We start from the raw sequence: 24,404 nt of genomic DNA, 5'->3' as shown, positions 1-24,404 counted from the left end.
AAATGAATTAAGTTGAATAATTTTTTAAAAAAAGTTATTTATATAATTAAATTTATGTTTATTTTTTATTAATGAATATTAGTAGATATTTTTTTTCAAACTGATGAAAATGTACCGGTGAAAAGCTATCGCGCATTGTGATAAATTGTAATCACGTCATTTTTGCTTCGTGCGATATTATTTGCACACGCATATCTTTGAATTTACTTTTTTGCTTCCAATCGTCAGATTTTTTAAAATTATATCACATCATAATAAAATTTTTACTTGTATGTCATTTTCAATAATAATTTCTTTGAACTTCAAACTACTAGTATGGTAAGTGCAACATTGATGAAGTATAATACTGTTGGCAATATTGTAAAGAAAACAAAGTTTGACATGAATTATTTTTCAATTTTTCAGTTGATAAATAAATTTTTAATAATTTCATAATTGAAATGAATTGGATGACAAGTAAAAAATAGTAAAAAGTTGCATTTTTTAAAATTATTTTCTTACAGCACTAAAGCAAATCATGTAATGTTGTTTGTTGATTTAAAATGACGATGCATTTTATGATGAAAACTAATGGAGAGCGTGGTAAAACGTTGTATAATTGGTCAGTTGGTACGCATATAGTGTAAATCTGGTAATTCGAAATGTTTTCAATAGCCAAGAAAAATTGGAATTGATTTTTATTAAAAAAAATTATACGTGTTTCTGTCAGATGAGAATGTCAGTCGGTGAACAGAAAACCAGAATAGTGGATTTAATGCAAACTAGTCACTGAACCAAAGAATTTTGTATTAAAAGAAAATCCCATCAAAATAATTTACTCAATCAATGGATTGTTTCAACTATAGGACGGAAATAGTTTATCAGTTTTTTTTCTGTGTTTATTATAAAAATAAAATAATAACTTTTACACGAACACATCTTGTACAAATATATCTATATATCGTACATTTCTTTGTTTTGTTTTTTATAAACGTCGTACGAAACTCGTTGTCATAACAATGATGATAAACATTTCGCGAGAAGAATGGCCGTTGATGATATTGATAAAATTTACATCAACTTTTCTTCGTTTCCGTCTCGTCTTGTTGCATTTTGATGCGTATGAATTGCAAACTGGCTTTTCATTTGTTCATTTTGCTTCAATGTATTAATTATTAATTATCGCTTTTCATCGATTCGAAAAGAATGATTTTATTGTCGAAAATAATTTTCTTCAAATGTTCTTTTTTCCATGTGTGAAAATGCGCACAACTTTGTGTCTGCAGATTCAATTGAACTTTTGTAACGTGGGCGGGGCAAAATTGTCAGACTGTAGCAAGAAAATTTGCTTTATTTCAATAAAATTATTTTCAAACCAGATTCAATGGTAAAACAAAAGAAAAATATTATTCAATGTTTGTTCATTCGAATTTTACTTTTTTTTGCATATTGTATTTTTCATTCGAATTCATTCGTCGCCCGCATGCGACACCGTCCAGGACTACTGTACTTTTGTTTGTCAATTTTCAATGTACGGATATTGAAATTGATGTGTACAAACACGGTGAAATGCATTTCTCGTTGGTCGTGCAAAAATAGGTTGCGTCTGCAGTGGAAGAAATATTTGAATAATTCGGTTCAATTTTTCCTTCTGCAATGCAATTCATTTCAAAATGGTTATTTTTATTCAGAGTTTTTATTTATGGAAAAAAAAGTTGTTCATATTTGCGCTCTGATCGAAATCAATCAATTGTTATCATTTCAAATCACTTCCTGTCAAAATTAATGCGCACAATTTGAAACATAAAGCAACATCATCAGCTTTCAAGTTACTGCGTGACATGTTTCACGTTGAGCTAATTTTAATACACATATACGACCAATCTTTAAAGTTATTTTTAAATTTGTTACATTTACAAAAAATTAATGTTCATCTGAACTTGTTTATTAAATTCTAAATTAGGTTATATTCTTTTTCATTGATTCCGTGATGCAACTTTTCTTTTTCAAATCAAATTTAATAATTGATAAATTATGCAACTAACGTTAATTTTTATTCCATTTCCTTGTTGATTCGATTGTGATTGAAGTCTGTTTGAATATCAGTTTGAATCGTATTTCATAAATCTTGTGAATTTTTTCATTTGACTCCAATTGCAAATTATAAATTATCATCACTCAATACAATAATCACTACTTTTATGAGGTAACTTTTCAAATTTTATTCATGACCTAGTCAAACTCTATTGTGTGAATGTAAAAAATGATAAGTAAAAGAAAAATAGATCAAAATGTTTCAACCAGTTGTTTGCTTCAGTTCAAACTTCAATTTGTTCACTGCCATCCGAAGGTACATTTTCATTGTAGAAACGCAGGCCACAGTAGCCGCAGGCGTGATTTCCAGGTTTGTCCTTTAAAAAGATTTAAATGCAAAAAAAAACACAAGAACATATTTTATTCTCTCTCTCTGTTATGCTTCTAACCAAATTGATGAACACTCGGGGATGTCCCAGGGCCGTTCCACCTCCGTCGCATTGTACAATTCGTTCTTTGCTAGCGACCGGCTTCACTTTGGCAATCAGTTCCATTGCCACGTTCGGATTCACCAACTTGCTGCCGTATTCGAAACGTCCCAAGCGGCGGTCATACTGATCCCACGCCTGCAATGGGAAAATATTCCTCAATTTTAACATCGGATGCGGAAATATTTTCCTCCACCACAACGGCTGACCCTGCTGCAACCCTGCGCGGCGTCAGGCACGGCTAGACGGGACCAAGGTTGGAAAATAGAACAGCTGTTAGTTACATCGTCATCTCCAGGTCAAGGAGAGCTTATCTGAATAAATCAGATGCAACGCTCGTCGTATGAAGAATATGAATTGCAATTTTGAAAACGAACTTCATCAAACAGTTAAAAACACATACACAACAAAAAAATACTAGGGTGGGGGCGGGCTGCGGGGAGGGGGGAAGGGGTGGGAGAAACTGATGATGAAAAATTTTCATCATGATTACTTTTTTTTAATAATTGTTGTTTCGTTTTTTCTTTTATCTTACCTGACCAGTGTGAGTTATGGTGTCGTATTGCAGTTCGCTGCCAATCACAGCCTTGACCTCATCGTGCGATTTCGGCAAATTCGATACAGTGTCCAATCGACGAGCTTGACAATAGCGCACGAGACGTGACAGGTGCACGCGTGCCATGCTTTTGTTTGCCCTCAACGCTCCTCGGCGACCCTCCGTACCAGTTAGGCTTACTGTAACCGTATGAAGAAATCAGGTTCAATTTTATTAAACAGCGTTCACTATTGACAGTGACGTCTCGGGCTCGGTGCGCTAGCCGGATTCGTTTTCCACCACCCCTGTCAAAGCGACCATTCGCATTGCCTGTAAATTTTGACATCGGGCTTTGTGTTCAGTTGGTAAGCAATCGTCGTCAGAGAAAATTGTTTCCGATCTGCGTCTCCAAGCTGTTTATTCAACAGGCCTGCAGTGTTGAGCCTTGGGCGAAATTTGTGGAACACTGTGACTGATATTTATTAACTGCTATCGCTTCCTGTTAACAGAGCTTTTTACCCAATTGTCGTCGTCTTTGCTGTAGCACTTTCCGTCGACGTCGCTCTGCTTTATTAGCTGCGCCGTTTCTTATCGCTTCGTTGTTGTTTCCGTTTTTTCGGCTTTTTTCTTCCTTTTTTTACTTTTTCACGATTGTTGGCACCGGATTTGTAATATTTCACGGTCAGTTTTGTGACAACAGATGACCACAGTCGAAGGAGAGTCTCTTTTCCGTTCGCAGAACGGCGACGTGTACAGAATAACATCGCATCCAGGCCAGCAGAGTGACCACGAACAGAAGTAAGCAGTCCAATTTGGTCAATTTTCCACGTTTTCACTTGATCAATAATATTAATACGACTATACTCTTCACTTTTCATTCGTCCACACTTATTTCTTTAATTATTATTATTGTTTTTTATTATTTTACTGTTGTTGTTTATTGCTTTGTTCGTTGCAGATTGTGTACAGTGAAGACGGAAACGGAACAACAGTCCTCAGGACAGACTACGGTATATTTCGGACGTGAGTATTATGAGGAAAAGTTGCTCATTTTTTTTTCTTCTCAAGACATCCACATGCTGGACTGCTTCGTCTAGCGTCGACGATTCGACACAAAGGAACGGCTTAATTGTTTCTTCATCTGAACTGAAAATTAAAGTCAAAGTGAAGCAAGAACCGCAAGATGCGAAATTCAATGCGCGAAAGCAACAAATTCCCCCAGAACTAGCCGAGACGTAAGACATTTTATTTTTTTAATTGCCTTGTTTGTTTTCTTTTTGTTTTTCTCCACTTTGAAAAGCTTGCCAAATTTTCGACTGAGAATTAGAAGAGAAATGAAAAAAAATTTTTCTTTCTCTTTTTTTATCGATTGAACAGCTCAACGTCGTCGCTTGATTATATTGTCACCATTGCACCACCTCAATTTATCGACCATTTTCAGCTGTGCGAAATGTTTCCTTTATTCATTCGGGTGTCTGCCTGTCCATTTTGGAACATTAGAACAGAGAAAATTAAAATTCCCGTTTTTCTTCCTCCTATGCTAATAGCTTGATGCTTTTTCTGCCCATTTACGGTGGACATATCTCGTCAGCGGCGAGGATTCGCGTGTATGCATAGGCGGAATTACTTAGTGGCTATGTTGTTTACACCAATTTGGAACTAATCTAATAATAACAACAACGTAAAACATGGTGTTTTTTCAATTAATAAAAACGGTAGTGATCCTTTCAGGCAACTGACAAGAAAATATCTATTTGCTTTTGCGATTTGAACTAGACGGTCTTTTTTTTTGTTTTATCTCAACTTGTTTCTTACGTTACAGAATGGTTGTTTGTTTTTGTTCTTATGGTTAGCATCTTATAAACAGTTGGCCCAGTGTTCAGAGGATGGCAATTTTTTGACAAACTCCTCTAAATATTTACGACAAATCCAACCCACAAATTCGGAAACTGTCCTCCTCCCCACCAACCTAGTACGTTGGCAAGTTCACAATACCTTAAAATGACATTCAAGTACAAATTATCATGTGTTCAGATGACAACATTTTCGTCAGCTGTAAATATTCTTTGAATTTTTTTTGCTGTTTAAGATATTTTGTCATTTGTTAAATACAATTTTTTTTGTTTAAACGATTTAAATTTATATATCAAAAAAATTTTTTTTGATGCAGTGCACAAGTGGTGGAATGGGAACGTTATGAGCACAGCTGATGATTTTTGTCAATGGAATTTTAACCTTTTACACTGAATATTGATATCTGTCAACGATTTTTGATTAATTGGAATAACATTTCTATTCAATTATTGATTATTGACTGAAATAACTGTTGCGTGTGGTCGGTCGGTCGGTCGGTCGGTCGGTTGTTGAAGTTGAATGGAGAAATTGGCAAGCGCGCAGTGGTGTTTCAAAAATTGCAGCGCAAATAAATTTCAAATGTGAATGAATTAATTGCAACTTCCTGAATTTTGAAATAAATCTAGTCGAGTTGTTTTTGCGTTAAATAGAAATTTATCAAGCGAACTGGTAAACAAGACGACGCAGGTGAATATTAATAATAATATTATTTGCAAATCGACATTATTTATTTGCATTTGCTGAGGTGAATTTTGTCCCCCCCCCCCCCCAATGCAAGCTTTCCCATTCCAATATCATTTTATATTTATTTAAACCAAAAAGAAATGTTCATTATGAAATTATGCGTTTTTTTCCGGATAAATTCTTCTTGCTGTTTATAAAATTTTGCATTTTGTATTCGTTGTTCAGCCGGAAAAAAAACAAATAGCCTCACGGCTGAGTTGGAGGAAATGAAGCAACGCTGACGTAATTAGTTTGATTTTTAAATTGATGCAGATGAAAAATTTCTCCTGCGAACAACAACTCTGCATGCATATGACGCTCAGCTGATGATATATATATATATATACATATATATATATATTTCATCTGTCAATGATCTGTTTGCACGTTGGCCATCGATCAGTAATGGCATTTTTGTGATGAAAATTCTTTTCTGTCGAAAATTGAATTTAAAAATAAAAAATATTTTTTGCTTCACCTGAAAAATTAAAATGTGTGCTATTCATTTGATTTTTTTTATTTTTGCAGAAGTGTTAAATGTGAAGAATCATTGCCAAAGTCGAAATCAAAAAAGCGAAAAAGTAAAACAGATGATGATACATCTTCTTCCGTTCAGGTTAGTGAATATTAATTAATTAATTAATTAATTTGTTTATTAATATTTTTCATTTTTTATTTCAAGAAAAAGAAAGTGAAAATTAAAGAAATTGAACCGCAGCCTATTAAACCTCTCAAAGGGAAAAGAAAAGTCAAATCAGAGAAGGAAGTAGACCAAGCGTCGAAGAATAAAACCGATAATGTGTCGGAAGTGAAACAAGAGAAAGGGAAACGAGTGAAAAAAGAGGAACAGGAAACGGAAGTTTGGCGATGGTCAGTTTTAATTTAATTACATTTTCTTTTTCCTCTTATAATGAAATAATTTAAAAGAGTTCCAATTTTATTATTATTATTTTTGAATTGTTCATAAATGTATATTATAATAGAGAGTGTATGTGAATAATGTTATTGAAAATGATCTTATCATTTTGAGGTGGGAAGAAGAAAAACGAGACGATAGTGTTAAATGGAAATTTCTTGAACACAAGGGGCCCGTTTTTGCTCCTCCTTATGAACCACTGCCATCGTCGGTGAACTTCTACTATGACGGTTCGTTGTTACAACAGTAATATCATCATTAATATTATTCAATTTGTTTTTTCATTATTTTCAGGTAAACCGATGAAATTGTCGGAAGGAGCCGAAGAAGTAGCCACATTTTACAGCAAAATGCTTGATCACGAATACACGACCAAAGATGTGTTCAATACAAACTTTTTCCACGATTGGAGAAAGGTTGGTATATATATTTTTTTTTTTTAATATTGTTTGAATGGTCAATTGTTGTGGAAATTGCAATCATTCGGTCATTTTTCAGATGATGAATCCCAAAGAACGTGAAATAATTACAGATTTGAGTAGATGTAATTTTCGTGAAATGAACGAATACTTTACGAAAAAGTCAGAAGAAAGAAAAGCACTTAGCAAAGATGAGAAAAAGGTAGTTATTTTTTTTAATAATAATATTCTAATTTTCACTGGTGGTGGGTGAAATGGAATATTTCATTTTTGCAATGTGTGCATTTTGACAGAAATTGAAAGATGAACAAGAAGCGCAGCGTTTAATTTATGGATACGCTGTCGTGGATGGCCACAAGGAAAAGATTGGCAATTACAAAATTGAACCACCAGGTCTGTTTCGTGGTCGAGGTACGCATCCAAAAATGGGCCGACTGAAGCGTCGCATTCAACCGGAAGATGTGATCATCAATTGCAGCAAGTACGGATGGTTGTTGTTGCTGTTGTTGTCTTCACTTTTGTAGTTAAATTTGATCGAATTTGTTTCAGAGATGCGAAAGTGCCTGAACCACCTCCTGGTCACAGTTGGAAAGAGGTTCGTTACGATAATACAGTAAGTGGCTTTCTTCATTTGTTCTTCAGTTAATCTGCAAGGTGGGAAAAAATATTGACATTTATTTGTCCATTATGTTAGGTTACTTGGCTTGCCAGTTGGACTGAGAACATCATGGGAAGCAACAAATACGTGATGTTGAATCCGAGCTCTAAGATCAAAGTATTTGCCCCATAGATTATTTTATCATTTAAATATTACACTGCTGATTTGTTGGACAGGGCGAGAAAGATTGGGAAAAATACGAAACGGCAAGAAAACTGAAAGATGTTGTCGAAAAAATTCGAAGCGAATATCGCAACGATTGGAAATCCAAAGAAATGAAAGTCCGCCAACGTGCCGTTGCCCTGTATTTTATAGACAAAGTATGCATTCGTATATTTTATTATTATTATTATTTATCGTTTGCTTTTGCTCAGTTGGCACTGAGAGCTGGAAATGAGAAGGAAGATAACGAAACTGCCGACACAGTGGGCTGCTGTTCTTTGCGCTGTGAACACATTAAACTACACAAAGAGCTTGATGGTCAACAGTACGACAAGATCTCTTATAATGCAATTTTTATTTTTTTTTCCTTTCTTATTTTTCAATTTAAGGAACGTCGTAGAGTTTGATTTCCTCGGAAAAGATAGTATTCGTTATTACAATCGCGTTCCGGTAGAGAGTCGGGTTTTCAAGAACCTGCGGATTTTCATGGAACATAAATCCCCAGATGATGATCTTTTCGACAGACTGAATGTAAGCATTTTTGACATTTTTCGATTAGCTGATTGTTTGTTGATGCATTGCTGTTCTATTTTTATTTTATTTTTCCTCATTCCAGACCGCGACATTGAACAAGCATTTGCAAAATTTGATGCCCGGCTTGACTGCGAAAGTTTTCCGAACGTACAATGCGTCCATTACACTACAGCAGCAGTTGGAATTGTTAACTAAAGGTAAAACGATGCACGGATATTCGTGTTGTTGATTTTTTTCATATTTAAAATGGAATATTCTTATTATTCATATTTTTGTCAACAGGGGATACGAATACTGCCGAACGTTTGCTAGCGTACAATCGTGCAAATCGTCAAGTGGCGATTCTGTGCAATCATCAGCGATCTGTTCCAAAAACCCACGGGAAACAGATGGAAAATATCCAAAAAAAGGTTTTTAACTTTTCTTTTTATTTTAGAAATCAGTATTGTATTTTTTTTTTGGTTTTTTTCAAGATTGAAGAAAAAGAGAAACAAATCAAAGAGATGAAGAAGATGGTAAAAAGCGCCAAAGCGGAGCACAACGCAAGTGGAACCGCAAAGACGAAAAAGTGAGTGGAAGATTTTAATGAACCAGCAGAAGCTTGTTGCCATTGTAGCAGAATTATTGCTGCTTATTTGTAGAGTTTTGGAACAGAAAAAGAAGAATCTTCATCGTTCAGAAGAGCAATTGTTGAAATTGAAAGTTCGTGCCACGGACAAGGTTTGTAAATAATACGATCGATTGTGTGTGTAATTAATGCGTCGGTCGACAAAAAACAAAGCATGCTTAATCGCGATTCTGTTTATTCTGGAATTTTTTTGTAGGAAGAAAACAAAGAAATTGCACTCAGCACTTCCAAATTGAATTATCTTGATCCAAGGATATCAGTTGCTTGGTAATTAATACAAAAACACTTGTCCACTTTTTGAACTTTTCTCTTGAACTGATATTGTTCATCGTGTTTTCTTTTTTTATCATATAGGTGCAAAAAATGGGATGTGCCAATTGATAAGATTTACAACAGGACTCAGCGAGAAAAATTTCGTTGGGCAATCGACATGGCTGGTCCAGAATTTGTATTTTGAAAAATTTCCATATCTATATTTAAATATATGATTACTGCTGACATGCCAATCCATCTACGATGCCACTGAAACCTACCACACCTGCTTTTCAATGATGTTTTGTTCTTTTGTTTTTAACTTTATTCCCTCCGTTCGCACTGTCTCGTCATGACTTTATTATCATTGCTGTTGGACGCATATTGTATTAACGGAATCTTTTCTGTTTTTCTTTTATTATTATGAAACTATTATTATCGTAGCCGAAGCAGAAAATGAAAGAAAGATACAAGTATTATAGAGAATTACACTGAACTGTTTTTGAAAGGAAAAAGTTCATTTTAGAACAACGTTGCCGTCCGTTGTTTCTTAACGTAAATATATTTATACTTTATATATTTATATATATATAAAGTTTTTCTTTCGTCTTCTTCTTTTTTCATTTTCATCATCTATGTGGAATAAAACGGCTAGGGGATTAAAATTGTTGATCAGCCGGAATTCACTTCAGCTGAAAATTCTCTGATTGTGTGGATCGCTATTTTTGCTATCCCAACCTATCTCTCTCTTTTTTTCTCTATCTCTCTCTTGTCAGTCATATTTTGGAGCATTACTTTTTTGTTTAATGTGAAGTAATTTTTTGTTATCCGTTTTGCTCCTCGCGCCTAACCAAGGAAATCATTATTAAGTGCATTTTTGCACCAATATTTACAGGAATGAATGAATACTTTCAGAGATGAATGAATAAAAAATAGTTTAATGGCTACTACATGCTTGCTTATGTTACAAATGTGTGTGTCTGTGTGTATCCAGCTCAGTGGATAGATGCAGTGTAATCTGATGTGTAAAACTGATGATATATATACTTTGCTGCTGCTAATTGCACGACCACAGAGTCCGTTAACACTGACTGCATTATTATTATTATTATATTATTCGCAATTCTGTTAAACAGATGGTAAAATTGGTAGAAGAAGATCATGATTCACCAATGCGGAACAAATTGCAAAACTGATCATTCATTGTTATTCACTTCCCAGTACGACTGATTCACGATCACAATACAAATGATGGTGATTGAGCAAAAAAACACAAAAACTGCAACATTAAAAAAAACAAAATAAAAGCCAGAGAAAATCGTGTAAATTTATTTGCATAATCACAATTTAAGCTGCATCGTCATTGGCGGAAATGTCGATCACCGTCTGCTCTTCGGGTCCATTTAAGTCAACGGTGCCTTCTTCGGTACGGATCAACGTACTCAACGGTGGCAGTCGATTTCGCTCAGGCAGTAAAGCGTTCACCCGGTCAGCCAAGCTGACCACTTCTTTCAACAACGAACTGATAGAAGCGACTTGCATGTACAAATTTTCAATTTGTGAAAGATCACCGTTCAACCGAGCAAATTGTTTAAATTTGATGACCGGATACGGCCTCAATTTGCTCAACATCGAATCGACCTGAAAATTTTAACATTGCTCGCTTGGAGTGGAAGGGGAAAAAAAAGAAAAATTGCTCATCACGTCTTTCATGGCCGAATTCAGCGCGGACTGCTTCAGTGAAATTAGTTCAGCATTTATTCGAAGGTGATGCTGCACTTTCTGAGCTGCGCGCAACATTGGCAAACTGCTCAATTTGCTTCTTGGCACATTTATGGAACTTTTCGTCCCTGCGGAAGTAACGTTCCCTCTTGAAAGTGGATAAAATATTGGAATTTCCTGAAAAAATTACATCTCTGCATTTTTATTCTTTCCAATTAAAAAAGTTCATTTCATTTGTGGCAAACTTTTAATTTCGTCAAAAATTCAGATTCCAACTGCTCTGGTTGTCCAGTATTGACAACAACAACTCGACTAGTGTTCGATCGTGAATTATCAGTTCCACTTTCTTTAAAACAAAATAAAAATAAATCCCACTCATCCTATCATATAATGAAATATAAAGCTAAAGTGTATAAATAATGAACAAACAATGTTTCATACTTGCTCATCCATACTTACAGTAAGAAATCATTACGACAATTACTTTAAAAATTAAACTACAATTGCCGATTATTTGTCTGTCTGTTACTGGTAACAAAAAATCTGACTTGACTGATATACTAAATTTGAACATTTATCTTTATATTGGCAAAAAATCTAACAAATCGCAATATTAAAAACTTACAGTATGAAACTTATAGATAATTTCAATAGTATAAAATTTTGAATTTAAAATTCGACAAAGTGATCATCAAAATATTTAAAAATTTATTCGGTTTCCGCGATAAATAGTTACACAAATGCTTATAATAAATGAATACTCAATTTGCATCGAGCAAGCAATAGCTTACAAAACAAGAAGAACAATAAATTAGAAATGTAAATGGATTGAATGTTGAAAAAATGCAGAGAAAATGTGATATATGTAAAATATTCAAATACAAATTATATACTGAGAAAAGAGAAAAATTACATCTAGTCAGTAATAAAGTATACAATTTGAAGGTGTTACTTATATAAAGAGCATTATAAATTAAATCATAAATTAAAAAATTCTCAAAAAAAAGCTTACCTCTGAGACGCCACGGTAGCCCTGCACCGGAAGCTTTACTATGATCATGGCCCATGTTGAGTGAAAATTTTTTGACAAATTAACCACTGAAACAATTTCCAGAATGCTAATACTTGAAAATTACTATAAACTGTTTACCACGTTACATGCTAATGTTCGAAAGGAAAACAGAATTCTTGTCGACTCACTGCTGAATGGTTCGACTTTTCTGCATTCGAAGTTGAACAAAACTGTTCAATGCAACCGATAACTCCACCGGCTACTATCACGGATATTATCACTACAAACGGTAATATTAATTTTAATAATAAGCAAAACATTTAATCAGTCATTGTGACCATTCACTGTGTGATTTTGCAGTATTGAAATTTTTCAAAAACAAATTTGGTACAAATTTCAGATCCAGCTGAACAGCCTGTTAAAAGCAAACGAAAAAACACGAATTGATTGTTTCGTAATGCTTGAAAATGTAAGGCTTGAGGAAAAAATTGAAATATTTTTAACTGTAATTTTATGATTTTCAAGAATCAAACGAAAAATGGATAAAGGAAAAAATTTCTGCACTTAGTAGATGTATTATCAAATCAGCAAAATTGTACTCCCAGAAATATGAAAATGAAATATGCATGTTAGATTGTTAGTTCAGTTGACTTTGAATTGACAATATTAATTTTTTTTCATTTTTAATCTTTAATTGCAAGTCAGTAAGTTTTATTTGATCGTGGTATAATAATAATATTTGCACACATGCAAACTATATTGTTCAGCAAAGTGTTTTCAATGTGATTGGAATAGAACTTCCTCGTTTATCTGGAGATTTAAAAAGAAAAAAAGATTAAAATTTATATCACGTCAGTATTTTTCACATGTGGCTGAATTTTCAAAGTTTAGCCGCACATTAACTCGAGGATCATTAAAATTATCATCATCATCATCAAGTGTCGACTTTTGGTCAGTGCACGAGACTTGGTCACGAGCCGGCGAGAAACGAGCGCAGCTGTTGTAAAAGTTTCAGTTGAAATGTTTTTACTGATTTTTATTATTACATCCAAGCAGCATGTGCGAAAATAAACAACAATTTATGGATGGATTAAGTTGAAAATGTTTTTTATATTTTCCAACTTTTCCTGGATAGTGTGATTTAAATAGAAATAGAAAATTAAACGAACGATAAATTACATTCAATTGCTCAATTAAATCAATAGTTATTTGTTTTTCAGACCAAGTTCCAAAATATCAACTTCCTTGTTGTTGTTCTTTTTGCGCAAATTATGCATAACAAATGAAAACTGATCACTGGTACTGGTTTTGGTAAAAATTTTCCGTCTAAGAGAAATTTCCTCGTTGAAATTTTAATTGTCACCAAAGTACAGAATCCAAGTAACAAACCAGTAATTAATAGGTTTCATGAAAACAAATAAATAAATAAATAAATAAATATAAAAAAAATATCCGCAAAAGATCAGATTTCAGACATTGCAAACAGTTTTTTAGTAGACTGGAGAGAAAAAGCCAGACAGACGCGCCGTCGATCGCCCGGTCAACAGAAGGTCAACAGCAGACGCCGACTATTGTCCACGATGACCGTGTCAAGCCGATCCCACGGTCACAGACGACGAGTAATCCTGGCGCGCGCGCGAACTGTCAAAAACTGTGGCGACTGTGTAGACGATATTATTTATTATAATTTTTTGAAACCGATGAACTAATTTTAAAATTTACACCACAACAACAAAAACAAACATACGAAAAAATATCAAATAGTTCACTTTGGTATTTTTTTTATTATTTCCCTTTAAGAAATCAGCATAAGTAAACAAAAACAACAACAACAAAAATTTACATTTTACTTTCATTTCAGTCGTATAAAGATGAGAATAAATAATATTGTATTGTGAAAAAAAAAACAGAAAAATCACCGAATGAACAGGTACGGTGTTCGGTGTTTGTTTCGCATACCAAATAATCACCAAGTGTTTTTTACATGGCACGTCAAAATAAAAGATGAAAATATTCAAATGAACAAAATAATAATACCACACACACAAACACATAATGACTGTTGTCTTAGTTGTTCTTTTGGAAATAAAAATTGTCGGATGTTGATGTTGTTGTTTATTGTTGTTGTTGTTGTTTATCTTTACTAATTTTGTTTTCTACATTCACAGCACAAAGATGAGTAAGATGATAAGCGAAATACACACAAACACACGAAAACTTTGAAGCTACAGGAAAATCCATTTGTTCATGCGCCATTCTGCTGGTCGTCAGAATCACTTCCATTGTCAGATTGCTGTTGGTGTTGTTGTTGTTGCTGCTGCTGTTGTTGTCGTCCACGGCGTGGTTTTTTGTCTGTTTCAGACTCGACCATTTTTGATACCGGGAAAAAGTCTAAAATTGAAAATAATGAATTTTTGAAAAAGAAAATGAATTATCATAATTTCATTACTGTTGATGTGACTCTGCGTGCTTCCTGTATGAATATTCTCATTGGGGGAAGTTCTTCCACGGTGTGATGCCGAGGCAAATGTTCTGAACGCCGTACAGCAAGACCTCGGTTCGCTAGATAATCTCAGTCCTTTTCTGTTGCCAAGTTCTGAACCTCTGGACTGCTGCAGCCGGGATCTAGTACCGGGACGCCAGTAGTCGGTTTCCAATAGGCGACTACGCCCGTCGACCGCCACTTGAGTACGGTAAAATGCCGGTACCTGGTCTTCGGGGACCATTTCCCAACTGTACAAGCCGTCGTTTTCCAACGGTCGGTCATAGTGGAAATCGAAACCCCACAGGATGCTTTGCTGACGTTCTTGATCCAAAAATTTCTGCTCAAGTTGACGCGTCCAACCGAAGCGTTCTTCGGCGGTCGTGGTCGACGGAAACAGGCATCTGCGAGCCGAGACGGGCTTTAGAACCGTCGGCAAAATGGGTGTTGATCGAGAAGGCATATGCGGACTGCACTTTATACCTGCAAACAACAACATTTGCTTACACGTCATTCTTCAACACTTACCAGGAAGTTGCACGGTTGGATTTTCAACGCGAATATTTGGTAAAAAATTTCAACACTATCCACACAAAACAGCTTTAAAATTGAAACCAACAAACCACTGTTGTCAATCATGTTCAGATAAATAAGTAACTACTGACGAAAAGCTGCAACCGAACCACCGTCAGTGGCAGTTGGAGATGGCGTGCCCTGCGCAAACGCTGATTGGTCAATCGGCACTCTTGGCTCGATGCCCAATTGCTGACGCCACCTGTCCTCAGTGCACTCAACGCCAACAACTGCTTTTACAGCCGTGGTAAAACAAAAAAAACTTTATTCAGCGAAATATATGAAAAAAGTAAAAAAATAAAAAACAAATTACAATAAAACAACAACAACAACAACAACAACAATAGGAGGAGCAGCAGCAGCAGCTACAGCAGTTGTATTAGTATTAGTAGTACCAACAGTGGTGTTTCATAATACAGAATACTTTTTCTTAGCTATCTGTACTACTTTTATTTGCAAAACATAATCAAAACTCGAATAGTATTAAATATAAATAAATAAATAAATAAAACGGAGCCATAATCACAAATGAAACGGCGGCAATTGCTGTTTGACCCTGTACTAGAAAAATCGATACTTTTTATAATAATTATTGCATGGTCTATTGCAGCACGACTCTGAAATGGTCATTGTCGAAGGTAAAAGGTTTTAATTAACAAATAAAAAAACAACTGAAGGACGTTTATTGGTACAAACGCAAAAACGTAAACGTACACTCGAATTGTAGCCAATCAGAACAAAACCAACGTCCACCATTGAAATAATCATACGTACAATTGTATCGTAATCTTGTTTTTTCCACATTACTTTTTAAAATGGATAACAATTATTATTAATTTTATGCAAATTTTAAATTGTGAAATATTGCCCGTGTATTGTTTTTAACTGAAATTGCAAACGTAAAAGATAGAGATTTTGCGTCAGTATTTGTAAAACCGGTCTACAGTTCGACTAAGCAGAATAGCGATGAAGCGCCTCAGCATCGCGTCGTTATTATCATTATTGCCATTATGATTATTCATGTGAAGATAAAATTATCCCTTCTTCTAGTGAAGATGAAACACTGTCGACCAATGCAGTTCAACAATTCACACAAACTGTTCTCGAATAATAATTTCTGTTTATATATTATCATCATTATTTTCCATTATTATATTCTGACAACTTTCTAAAGCCTGAAGCCAAACAGGGTGACAAAAGTGCTGTCAACGAGCGAACGAGTGTCTTACTAAATTTGTCGTCTACTGTTTAGTGTGCAAACACAGACCTGTCAAATGACAAACTGCCTGTATGAGTCAGCAGTTGTCGCTTATTCATTTATTCTTCCTTTTGTATATATTCAATTCAAAAATTAGTTTCCATTTAAATTTTTGTGCAAAAATAGAAATTTTAAATTAAATTCAATTAAATAAAATAATAAATTATTCGTATGAACAATGTAAATTTAGTAAACATGAGAATGTGAATTCAAATTGTACATTTGTGCGGTTAATAAGAGGAAGAATATTGGAAAAAATGACCTTAGATGACTTCTTTTTTTGTCAGGTCAGAAAATGGCAAACGAGTAGCTCTTTTGATGAAGTGTCACTGAAGTAGTTTTTCCATTGGTGTAGAGCATGAATTTTCTTGTCACTGTTGACATGACACCTTGAGGGGATTAATTTTTAACATTAGCCAAATTCCCGCCAAAAGTCTGGCACTGAATAGCTGAGCTTGTACAGGTCAACGAGGTCGCCGCACGGCACTGTGGCCGCTGCTCTTCTGGAGGCGGGCCAACAGACAGCGGCCAGGTCGTTCGAGACAGCTAATTTCCATTGCTGTGTCCCATCACAGCCAATATTTATTTATACGTGACTTTTGTCTCAGCTAATTAAACAAATGTGCTAATTGTTTGCAAAAAAACTTATTTTGATCATTTGTTAATGCAAATTGATATTATCTATGTGTATATATTTTATTTTAATCAAACAAAAAATGAACATTTTCTTTTGTTATACAAAAAAGTCAGTGTGTATAGTTTAGTTGCCATTATTTTTCTTTTTTATTAAATAAATCTATTAAAAATTGTCGACCTTCAACAAGGTAAATTCAGTTCACTTTGGTTAATAATAATGTGGGTCGTACCCTATAAATACTATTTAAAAAAATACAATAATGATAAAAATACCTATTGATAATTGTTGGGCATTTTGCACTTGATGCTAGAGCGCGTTTCCCGTTTTGATTTTCGTTTTAAGTTTTATTGGTGAATTTAAAATTTTTATTTGCATAATAAATTTGCTAGTTGAAGGATCAGCAAGGGATATCGCTTGCTCGAACAACTGTTTTGGAGATGCTATGCGGATCAAAGGCCGCCGATCGGCCAGCTTAATTATCCGTCGAAGCATTTTTGCTATGAGAGAAGTTTTGTGCTTTATTTATTTATTCATATCGGCAGTTCGCTGTGCACATTATGGTGAAATTTATTTCCACATTTCAGCCCAGCATTTGTGCTGTCACACAAGTGTGGCGGCAAAATATCAAAGAGCCGGTCTCGTGGTTAATCTTCTTCGAAAGTGATCAACAATAAAAATATAAAATTTTACGATCACTATATAATTTTATTATTATAATTTTTCATTCAAATTATCGTTTTCAAATATATGTTTCTTTTGAAATGGGGGAAATTATTAAATTCAACAACAACAACAGCGGCAGCAGTAGTAATTTGTTTGGAGGTATTTTTGTACTGTAATTTTGGCCATATAGTTGGACAGGTGTTCACAATTTGACAGGGTCGTTTGGAAAGCACAGCTGCTCAGGATATATGTGTTCGGTCATTTTGGCAAGATGCAAGCTGATTATAAATAGCAATATATGGAAAAATACACTTGCTCAGAAATTGTGGTCGTTTCGTGCCGGCACATGGTGCACCTAGCCAGCTGCTAGGTTCAGTAGCTTTGTCCTTTATAATTCGACGTTGAGCAGATGCATTATTTTGAACAAATTAAAAATTAATAATTTTAATTTTAAATCCAATTTCTTTTACTGCCTATGTTTTTTTGTTTTAAAGCGGATAAACTTTTTTTTATCTGGGCAAAATGACACCGCATTGAAAGCTTAGCCGAATAAAGATATCCGTTTTGTAAAAATGGAATCAGTTGACCATATATCAATAGGACGGCAGGCAATTGACCGTCGATCCATTTCATCTAATGTACCTTTGACCGGCTAATTGCTTTATTAATCTATTGCCGGACGCCGCCGCCACAGCCACATCAAAACGCTTGTTCACCTTTCAGTCTGCTCTACGGGAGTATCATATTTTCTTGCACAATAATTATTAGCCTTGTCCCGGTGACTTCTTGTCCTTTCTTCCCTCTGTCCTATTCTTCTTCTTCCATTACATGGTATGTGCACTGAAAAAAATACCAGTACATGAATTAGTTATTCTTTTGTCGGGCATATCAAATGAAGAAAATTATCTTTCCACTTCAAAGCCCACCACAGTTGAACACATACATGAAAGCTGTTCTTTCATCCGTAACTTTAATTACCTTAATTTTCGAACTTGTAATGAACAATGTTGTTAGATAACAAATTCATTTTCTCACCGTTGTAAACTTTTTTTTAACCATAATAATAACACTATTGCAAAAGTTGAATTTCATAAATATATTTTTATAATTTCATATTAAAAAAATGGACTATAATTGGTATTGGTCTTATCGTTTTTTTCAAAGTATATTAATTAAGCAGAAAAAGGAATTTCCCAATTTTATTGTCAATAACTGATTTGCAATGGTGAAATTTGAGAATGCTCACCACGAATGCAAACAGCTGTTTGTAAAAAAAGAAAGAAAGAAAGAAAAGTTATACGGTAGAAGAGAAAACTTTCACAACGACAGACAGCCTTGTATTCGATTGGTGAACAGGCGCCCGGTTGTCTGGCAAAAAAAGTCACATGGTTGTTTTGCTTACAAAAAAGCAAATGTGCATTTTTTGTCAAAATCAGCAAATTTTTTTGTTCACATTCTAATCATGCATCCAATCAGTGTTGAATACTTTTGTTTACCAAATAGAATGATCAGAAAGCAGCATGTTTAAAATGTTCAATTTCATTGTTAATAAAAAACAAAAAAAAAGCTAAGAAGAGAAAAATATTTCTCATAAAATTGTTTTCCAAGATGAAAATTTAACACGGGAATAATTTTATTCAAAAATGCAAATTTTCAACGTTTATTTGACCAATTTGCAACATTTGGTTTGTTCATGGGCGAACTGTTTATTTATCGCTTTCGAAATAGCTGTGCAAATTATTAAACGGATTTACAAGAAAAAAAACAACATATTTCAAATTTCAACTTTTCAAATTTCCATTTTTGCTTTTACTTTTTGAATTAATCAGAAAAGCGTTGTTTTCACATTCGGATGAGAATTTTATCTGCACAAATTATTTATTTTGTGCAAGTTGATTGATATTTGTACTACTTTGTCGAAGATTTGCAAAGATTAACAAATTGCTATCTGTTTCACGTTCTATAATCCACGCTATCAGAGGTTGCATGTTTGTACAACGCACGCTTGATGATAAATGTCGACGAAAGTCATTTTCGCCCGATTGGGCAAAAACACATTCAGCTAACCAAATTAGCCGCTTTTTTCCTTCTTTCACAAACTGATCAACTTCATCAAACCCCAAAAAATATGCACACAGACAATCGATCACAAATCTTGCACATATTTTACAATTGCAATTTTCTTCTTGCTGTTTTTTTTGTTGCTTTCTTTCTAACACTGCTTATCAAAACTTCGAAACATTCAATATTGATCTGAAGTAATAATTGTAATTCCATTTCACGCAATAATAAGCAAATCTGTTATATTTATTCAACGAACACAGCGATATAACGTCAATGTTCCATGGTAAAATCAATGTTTGACCCTGATATCTGTGGACCATATGCGCGATTTATCAGCTGAATTTCCATTCCCACTCGATTCAATAACATCCCATTTCCTCCTGCACGCTACTCTTGTTTGCATATTGATTTTTGTTTTTGCAAAAAAAACTGATTTTTTTATTTGAAATTTTAAATAAATTTACAATTTTTTACAATAAAACATTCATAGCAATTATTATTAACATCCTTGTTTGAACAGTGACCGATAACGGAAGCAAATCAAACCTAAAAGCAAACATAACCGCAGATCTATGTCGTTAGTTGTCGATTAGGATTAAATTCGACTATTTAACATTTATTCAATCAATTGTTCTCAATTTTTAAAAAACTGAATTCCAACTCTTATGGAACGCAACTTGTTATGCAAAATTTATTAAACGATAAAAGTACATTTCCCTTAATAAAATGCGCTGTATGATATATTGTAAGTTTATATGTATAATATAACTTGATAATGTAAAATATTAACGTGATTATTGACTAGACCTGAAAATTTTGCTATATTTTACTAAATTGTCATTCTTAAACTGACTAAAATTGACCTTGAGAATCAACAGCATACTGTATTTCGTGTTGTCCAAAAGCAGTTTTGAAGTTGTAGTAGTGCAGGTTATGCCTGTTTGGTTTTGTTTTCTATTATTGGCGTGTTTATTAGCAGTTTAAGTACATTTTATACGTAATTTTGTTATTATTTTTATTGCATTTGCCATCCAATGTTTTGTATAAATCATTGTGGCGCTGTGCTGATGAAAATGGTTTTTAAATGTCCTTATGTTTTGTACTTTTTCAAATATGCCATCGCATTAAGCCCTTTTTGAAATATCATTTTTTTTATAATTAGCTGTATAATTGAAATAATTATTCGCTTCGATATTACCGATGGCGAAAGTTTTATAAACTGTAATGCTGTTCAATTTTTAGAATAATAATATTATTCGAAATGGTAGAGGAATTACGTATAAGCGTAGAAACGTTGACTTCAATGGTTCCGGCGCGATGTCATCGTGACAATGATGTTCGTATAAACAGTTTGCAGTTTTCCCCAGACGGTTTCAGTTTGTTAGTTGGATCCGACGATGATACCATTCGCATTTACGATGCTTCGTCTGGAATGTAATTTTAATTTATTTTATTATGGAAGTTCAGCCTTTTAATTATTTAATTTTTAAAATTATTTCTTATATTTATTTGTTTGAAAATGGACTTTATTAAGTTTTTTGTATATTTCAGATGTAATTGGCGTGTTCGTAGTGATTACGGTGTTGATAACGTTGTCTTCACTCATTCCGATGCTTGTTGTCTTCACACTTCAACAACTCACGATGGTTGATATTTATTAAATTTACCATGATAAAATCGATTTCAAGAATTTTTTTTGTATTCATTAGATTCTATTCGTTACTTATGTTTGCCGCATAACAAATACATTAGATTTTTCAATGCTCACACTAAAAGGTCAGCTTGATGATAATTTATTTTCATTTATTTGTGTATTGTTGTTTATTAATAAGGCGAATAATTTTAGAGTTGTTGGCCTTAATTTGTCACCTGTTGACGATATGTTTCTTTCCTGGGGTTTAGACAGAACTCTTTTTCTGTGGGATTTGCGAATCCCAGATCCAGTGGTATGTTTCTTTAATTTTTTTCTGAAACAATTATACTGAAAGTAATAATCATTTAAAAAAAATATATTTTAGGGGTGTGCTCATTTATCTTGTCGGCCACTGGGAAGTTTTGATCCTGAAGGTATTATTTTTGCTATTGGTATAAACTCTGAAGTTGTCAATTTGTACGATCTTCGAGCGTACGATAAGGTATGAAATTTTATTGTAAAATGTTAGAATACAGTTATGCTTTGAAAGTTTTGAATAATTGTAATTTTTAAATGTCCTTTAATAATGTATTTTATTTTCAAACAAATAGGTAGAATTTATTAAAATGTAAAGATTTGTTTCACAGTCGTAAACTAATTTTTGAGATTACTTTATTGTGAATATGTTTTTTTTTCTTTTAACAGGGTCCTTTCAATCGTTTCTTTTTTACGAAAGATACATCTTGCGACTGGACACACATGGATTTTTCACCAGATGGAAGGCACATATTAATATCGACAAATGGTACTGTGATAAGAAAGATAGACTCATTTTCTGGTATGTTGTTGCAGACACTAGAGGTATGTATGATTTCATTTTTTTAATGACTGTTACAATTAATAAAATCAAAAAATTACATCAAGTAATTTTATCAAAAATTCGAAATCTTTCTTATATTTTGATTTTGTTTTTACATTTCAGGGTAGAATGAATGGTAGAGGAATACCAATTGAGGCACAGTTTACGCCAGATGGACGATATGTTTTTTCAGGTATTACATTTTTTGAAAGATGAAAATAATAATGAATGCATGGATCATTTTTCAGGTTCCTCAGATGGAAGTATTTGTTTCTGGAATAGTTCAGACGGCGAAATGGTGTTAAGCTTAGAAGGATCGCATTCTAGTGTTTCCCAGTTTACCGAATTCAATCCTAGATATTTAATGATGGCATCGGCATGCACTAGTTTGGTAGGTATTTTTAAAATTGTGCACGGTAGCGAGCGCAGATTATCATATCGTTAATTTTTTTATTTTTAGAATCTCTGGATACCTTCCGATGCATTTAATAATCCTTTTCAACTTTCAAAGAGTGAAGATACGCCGGCAAATGTATGAATTTATTCAGAAAATAACGTACATCCACGATTGTATGCTTGGACAACAAGAAGTTCGTTTAAATTTATTTAATATGATCCAAACGATGCTGTACATAAGAAATTTATTCACGATGCTTCTTTTATTCATCATAACCTTCTTCCATTGTGCTCTCGTTTGTTGTCATCTGCCAAGAATTGTCTTCTTTTTGTTTTTATTGAAAAGTAAGTATAAGTAAATTGTATCAAACAAAATTCCCACAGTGACAATTCACAGCGGTTTGTAGTGTTGTTCCTGTTGTCTCCTGGTGAAATACCAAAGCAACAAACAGCCGAAAACTGTAATTGTTATGACGGGAATTAGAAAAAATTGCACTTGGAAACGACCCTGAATAACAAAATATTGAAAATAAAACGTGAACAAATTTTATTTAATAAATAAATAAATAAATAAATAACCCTTTTCAAACATTTGTAGCCGTGCATATTTTCATTGCAGGTGCATCGCATCATTGCGGGGCCGTTTGGAACGCAGTGGCTTCTCTCTGTGCATGTGACTGAAAAGTAATAAAGGTGAAATTGAAATAATTCTTTATTTTTTTAATAATGCAAGATTAAGCAAAATATTTTCTTTTCTCTCCACAACGTACAATTTTCATGCTTGCACCAGTCTACTTGACCGATACATTTATTTCCTTTAGCATATTCCCAAGCATCTTTTCCACCGGGACATTTCGTGGGATGTGGCAAAATGCTAAAAAAAATTAATATAATCCATCACTGTTTCAACATTAATGAGCAAGTCGATTGATCACTTACAGGTAGTTCAGACGCGTCATACCCGTCCAAAAGTTCGCCGAGACGCAGTCAGGAGCAATTGGATTATCCGAAAGATCCCTAAATATAATAATAATTTTCAATTTCTTTTTGCTTTTCTTTCGTAGTAATTTCAGAAATAGAAAACAACTACTAACATCATTTCAATGTTGGAGCGATTTAAATTCGTTTCTCCGTCTTCGAACATGCTGCTGTTCAAACAAGATAAATTGCATTGTCTCAAATTCAAGCTAAAAATACAAAGAAGAATAATAACAATAAATGATAATGGTACTTACTCATGGAAACATACATGATTACAGTGCCGTTGTTTAATGCGCAACAGTTGGCTTCGTCGGTTAACCAATGACCATCTCGTTTAGTGCAATACCGTTCCAGTTCTGGCGTCAGTCTCGGCTCAGCACATTTTTTCTGACATACAGATTCGAAAGCAGTTGCCTAAAAAAGATATTTCTATAATTCAGCATTCGACACGTTCAGCTCTTTCTACCGTTGTTATAAAGACAACAAATGTTATCCAAAACATATTCCGTGACAACTGGAAAAAATGGACGACAATTCATAACGCAAAATTATTATTGTGCAAAATGGAAAGGTATGTCAGACTTTGAACTAACTGTTTTTCTTTTTATATATCTCTTTGTCACTTGAAATGACAATCAACACTTAGCATACTGGTTTATTCTTTCATACACATACGTATGTATGTATGTATGTATGTATGTGCCATGATGCGTTTGGCGCAACAGTATACCTGATCGATGATCATATATGCAACATATAATAATAGTAATAAGAATTGAATGAGTAGCTGAATGGAATGAATCACTGATCACAAACAGCAAATTATCAAACTAGATATCGAACGAAAAATCACCATCACATATAGAGATAGATAGATAGATAGACAGATAGATAGATGTACTTGGTGAAAAGCGTAAAGCTGAGCAACAATGAACTTCGCTA

General features: G+C 33.8%; 9 protein-coding genes across 9 annotated transcripts; 4 read left to right on the top strand and 5 right to left on the bottom strand.

Moving 5' to 3' along the window:
* Window positions 1–1,498: 1,498 nt before the first annotated feature.
* Window positions 1,499–3,382, bottom strand: Tsp_10189 (conserved hypothetical protein). Its single transcript, XM_003372381.1, has 7 exons — window positions 3,167–3,382; window positions 2,920–2,964; window positions 2,671–2,742; window positions 2,463–2,639; window positions 2,304–2,390; window positions 1,813–1,863; window positions 1,499–1,585 (listed from the first exon to the last, which is right to left on the bottom strand). The coding sequence occupies exons 1-7, from the start codon at window positions 3,380–3,382 to the stop codon at window positions 1,499–1,501; spliced, it is 735 nt and encodes a 244-aa protein (XP_003372429.1).
* Window positions 3,383–3,736: 354 nt separating this feature from the next.
* On the top strand, window positions 3,737–5,236 carry Tsp_10188 (hypothetical protein). The gene is made up of 6 exons (XM_003372380.1): window positions 3,737–3,834; window positions 3,995–4,046; window positions 4,105–4,271; window positions 4,414–4,558; window positions 4,904–5,008; window positions 5,207–5,236. Exons 1-6 carry the CDS (start codon window positions 3,737–3,739, stop codon window positions 5,234–5,236), a joined length of 597 nt encoding a protein of 198 aa, XP_003372428.1.
* Window positions 5,237–6,643: 1,407 nt separating this feature from the next.
* On the top strand, window positions 6,644–9,387 carry Tsp_10187 (DNA topoisomerase 1; the record flags this gene model as incomplete). The annotated part of the gene is made up of 15 exons (XM_003372379.1): window positions 6,644–6,759; window positions 6,824–6,945; window positions 7,028–7,150; window positions 7,242–7,429; window positions 7,498–7,561; window positions 7,643–7,723; window positions 7,783–7,926; window positions 7,981–8,093; window positions 8,158–8,299; window positions 8,385–8,499; window positions 8,585–8,712; window positions 8,776–8,870; window positions 8,944–9,022; window positions 9,127–9,197; window positions 9,285–9,387. Coding segments are annotated over 15 exons (1,684 nt in total), but the record flags the coding sequence as incomplete, so codon positions are not given.
* A 1,142-nt stretch (window positions 9,388–10,529) lies between these two features.
* Window positions 10,530–11,971, bottom strand: Tsp_10186 (hypothetical protein). The gene is made up of 3 exons (XM_003372378.1): window positions 11,917–11,971; window positions 11,150–11,250; window positions 10,530–10,823 (listed from the first exon to the last, which is right to left on the bottom strand). Exons 1-3 carry the CDS (start codon window positions 11,969–11,971, stop codon window positions 10,530–10,532), a joined length of 450 nt encoding a protein of 149 aa, XP_003372426.1.
* Window positions 11,972–12,153: 182 nt separating this feature from the next.
* On the top strand, window positions 12,154–13,603 carry Tsp_10185 (hypothetical protein). Its single transcript, XM_003372377.1, has 5 exons — window positions 12,154–12,205; window positions 12,317–12,333; window positions 12,773–12,918; window positions 13,137–13,163; window positions 13,411–13,603. Exons 1-5 carry the CDS (start codon window positions 12,154–12,156, stop codon window positions 13,601–13,603), a joined length of 435 nt encoding a protein of 144 aa, XP_003372425.1.
* A 558-nt stretch (window positions 13,604–14,161) lies between these two features.
* Window positions 14,162–15,727, bottom strand: Tsp_10184 (hypothetical protein). The gene is made up of 5 exons (XM_003372376.1): window positions 15,676–15,727; window positions 15,484–15,532; window positions 15,064–15,233; window positions 14,366–14,881; window positions 14,162–14,307 (listed from the first exon to the last, which is right to left on the bottom strand). The coding sequence occupies exons 1-5, from the start codon at window positions 15,725–15,727 to the stop codon at window positions 14,162–14,164; spliced, it is 933 nt and encodes a 310-aa protein (XP_003372424.1).
* Window positions 15,728–18,241: 2,514 nt separating this feature from the next.
* Window positions 18,242–19,517, bottom strand: Tsp_10183 (acylneuraminate cytidylyltransferase). Its single transcript, XM_003372375.1, has 2 exons — window positions 19,442–19,517; window positions 18,242–18,369 (listed from the first exon to the last, which is right to left on the bottom strand). The coding sequence occupies exons 1-2, from the start codon at window positions 19,515–19,517 to the stop codon at window positions 18,242–18,244; spliced, it is 204 nt and encodes a 67-aa protein (XP_003372423.1).
* A 1,316-nt stretch (window positions 19,518–20,833) lies between these two features.
* On the top strand, window positions 20,834–22,761 carry Tsp_10182 (WD repeat-containing protein 82). The gene is made up of 9 exons (XM_003372374.1): window positions 20,834–21,027; window positions 21,145–21,239; window positions 21,303–21,369; window positions 21,440–21,539; window positions 21,612–21,728; window positions 21,932–22,087; window positions 22,209–22,278; window positions 22,334–22,476; window positions 22,546–22,761. The coding sequence occupies exons 1-9, from the start codon at window positions 20,855–20,857 to the stop codon at window positions 22,621–22,623; spliced, it is 999 nt and encodes a 332-aa protein (XP_003372422.1). The 5' UTR covers window positions 20,834–20,854; the 3' UTR covers window positions 22,624–22,761.
* Window positions 22,762–23,201: 440 nt separating this feature from the next.
* Tsp_10181 (hypothetical protein) lies at window positions 23,202–23,964 on the bottom strand. Its single transcript, XM_003372373.1, has 5 exons — window positions 23,929–23,964; window positions 23,731–23,876; window positions 23,576–23,668; window positions 23,421–23,498; window positions 23,202–23,355 (listed from the first exon to the last, which is right to left on the bottom strand). The coding sequence occupies exons 1-5, from the start codon at window positions 23,962–23,964 to the stop codon at window positions 23,202–23,204; spliced, it is 507 nt and encodes a 168-aa protein (XP_003372421.1).
* Window positions 23,965–24,404: the final 440 nt, after the last annotated feature.

Source organism: Trichinella spiralis (assembly GCF_000181795.1).
Source record: "Trichinella spiralis strain ISS 195 chromosome Unknown Scfld9, whole genome shotgun sequence".
In the NCBI taxonomy this organism is placed as follows: domain Eukaryota; kingdom Metazoa; phylum Nematoda; class Enoplea; order Trichinellida; family Trichinellidae; genus Trichinella; species Trichinella spiralis.
This window is presented reverse-complemented; position numbering and strand designations above follow the sequence as displayed.

What these genes read in the sequence shown, in the direction of transcription:
- Tsp_10189 (XM_003372381.1), bottom strand. Translation starts at nt 3,382, where the DNA reads ATGTCAAAATTTACAGGCAATGCGAATGGTCGCTTTGACAGGGGTGGT. An exon ending in AAAATATTTCCGCATCCGAT is followed by an intron (nt 2,640 to 2,670) that starts GTTAAAATTGAG and finishes TTCCCATTGCAG; the next exon opens with GCGTGGGATCAGTATGACCG. An exon ending in AACGTGAAACATGTCACGCA is followed by an intron (nt 1,586 to 1,812) that starts GTAACTTGAAAG and finishes CTTCCACTGCAG; the next exon opens with ACGCAACCTATTTTTGCACG.
- Tsp_10188 (XM_003372380.1), top strand. Translation starts at nt 3,737, where the DNA reads ATGACCACAGTCGAAGGAGAGTCTCTTTTCCGTTCGCAGAACGGCGAC. An exon ending in CAGAGTGACCACGAACAGAA is followed by an intron (nt 3,835 to 3,994) that starts GTAAGCAGTCCA and finishes TGTTCGTTGCAG; the next exon opens with ATTGTGTACAGTGAAGACGG. An exon ending in TCCTCCTCCCCACCAACCTA is followed by an intron (nt 5,009 to 5,206) that starts GTACGTTGGCAA and finishes TTTTTGATGCAG; the next exon opens with TGCACAAGTGGTGGAATGGG.
- Tsp_10186 (XM_003372378.1), bottom strand. Translation starts at nt 11,971, where the DNA reads ATGGGCCATGATCATAGTAAAGCTTCCGGTGCAGGGCTACCGTGGCGT. An exon ending in GCTACCGTGGCGTCTCAGAG is followed by an intron (nt 11,251 to 11,916) that starts GTAAGCTTTTTT and finishes TTTGTTTTAAAG; the next exon opens with AAAGTGGAACTGATAATTCA. An exon ending in AATTTTTGACGAAATTAAAA is followed by an intron (nt 10,824 to 11,149) that starts GTTTGCCACAAA and finishes TAAAATTTTCAG; the next exon opens with GTCGATTCGATGTTGAGCAA.
- Tsp_10185 (XM_003372377.1), top strand. Translation starts at nt 12,154, where the DNA reads ATGCAACCGATAACTCCACCGGCTACTATCACGGATATTATCACTACA. An exon ending in GAGAAACGAGCGCAGCTGTT is followed by an intron (nt 12,919 to 13,136) that starts GTAAAAGTTTCA and finishes TTTGTTTTTCAG; the next exon opens with ACCAAGTTCCAAAATATCAA. An exon ending in TCCAAAATATCAACTTCCTT is followed by an intron (nt 13,164 to 13,410) that starts GTTGTTGTTCTT and finishes ACAGTTTTTTAG; the next exon opens with TAGACTGGAGAGAAAAAGCC.
- Tsp_10184 (XM_003372376.1), bottom strand. Translation starts at nt 15,727, where the DNA reads ATGGTGGACGTTGGTTTTGTTCTGATTGGCTACAATTCGAGTGTACGT. An exon ending in CAATTCGAGTGTACGTTTAC is followed by an intron (nt 15,533 to 15,675) that starts GTTTTTGCGTTT and finishes CGATTTTTCTAG; the next exon opens with TACAGGGTCAAACAGCAATT. An exon ending in CACGCAGAGTCACATCAACA is followed by an intron (nt 14,308 to 14,365) that starts GTAATGAAATTA and finishes TTTCAATTTTAG; the next exon opens with ACTTTTTCCCGGTATCAAAA.
- Tsp_10183 (XM_003372375.1), bottom strand. Translation starts at nt 19,517, where the DNA reads ATGCAACCTCTGATAGCGTGGATTATAGAACGTGAAACAGATAGCAAT. An exon ending in CTTTGCAAATCTTCGACAAA is followed by an intron (nt 18,370 to 19,441) that starts GTAGTACAAATA and finishes TATTTTTTTCAG; the next exon opens with TGCACATACCATGTAATGGA.
- Tsp_10182 (XM_003372374.1), top strand. Translation starts at nt 20,855, where the DNA reads ATGGTAGAGGAATTACGTATAAGCGTAGAAACGTTGACTTCAATGGTT. An exon ending in ATCTTCGAGCGTACGATAAG is followed by an intron (nt 21,729 to 21,931) that starts GTATGAAATTTT and finishes TTCTTTTAACAG; the next exon opens with GGTCCTTTCAATCGTTTCTT. An exon ending in TGGACGATATGTTTTTTCAG is followed by an intron (nt 22,279 to 22,333) that starts GTATTACATTTT and finishes ATCATTTTTCAG; the next exon opens with GTTCCTCAGATGGAAGTATT.
- Tsp_10181 (XM_003372373.1), bottom strand. Translation starts at nt 23,964, where the DNA reads ATGTTTTGGATAACATTTGTTGTCTTTATAACAACG. An exon ending in CGCTCCAACATTGAAATGAT is followed by an intron (nt 23,499 to 23,575) that starts GTTAGTAGTTGT and finishes TATTATATTTAG; the next exon opens with GGATCTTTCGGATAATCCAA. An exon ending in ATGACGCGTCTGAACTACCT is followed by an intron (nt 23,356 to 23,420) that starts GTAAGTGATCAA and finishes AATTTTTTTTAG; the next exon opens with CATTTTGCCACATCCCACGA.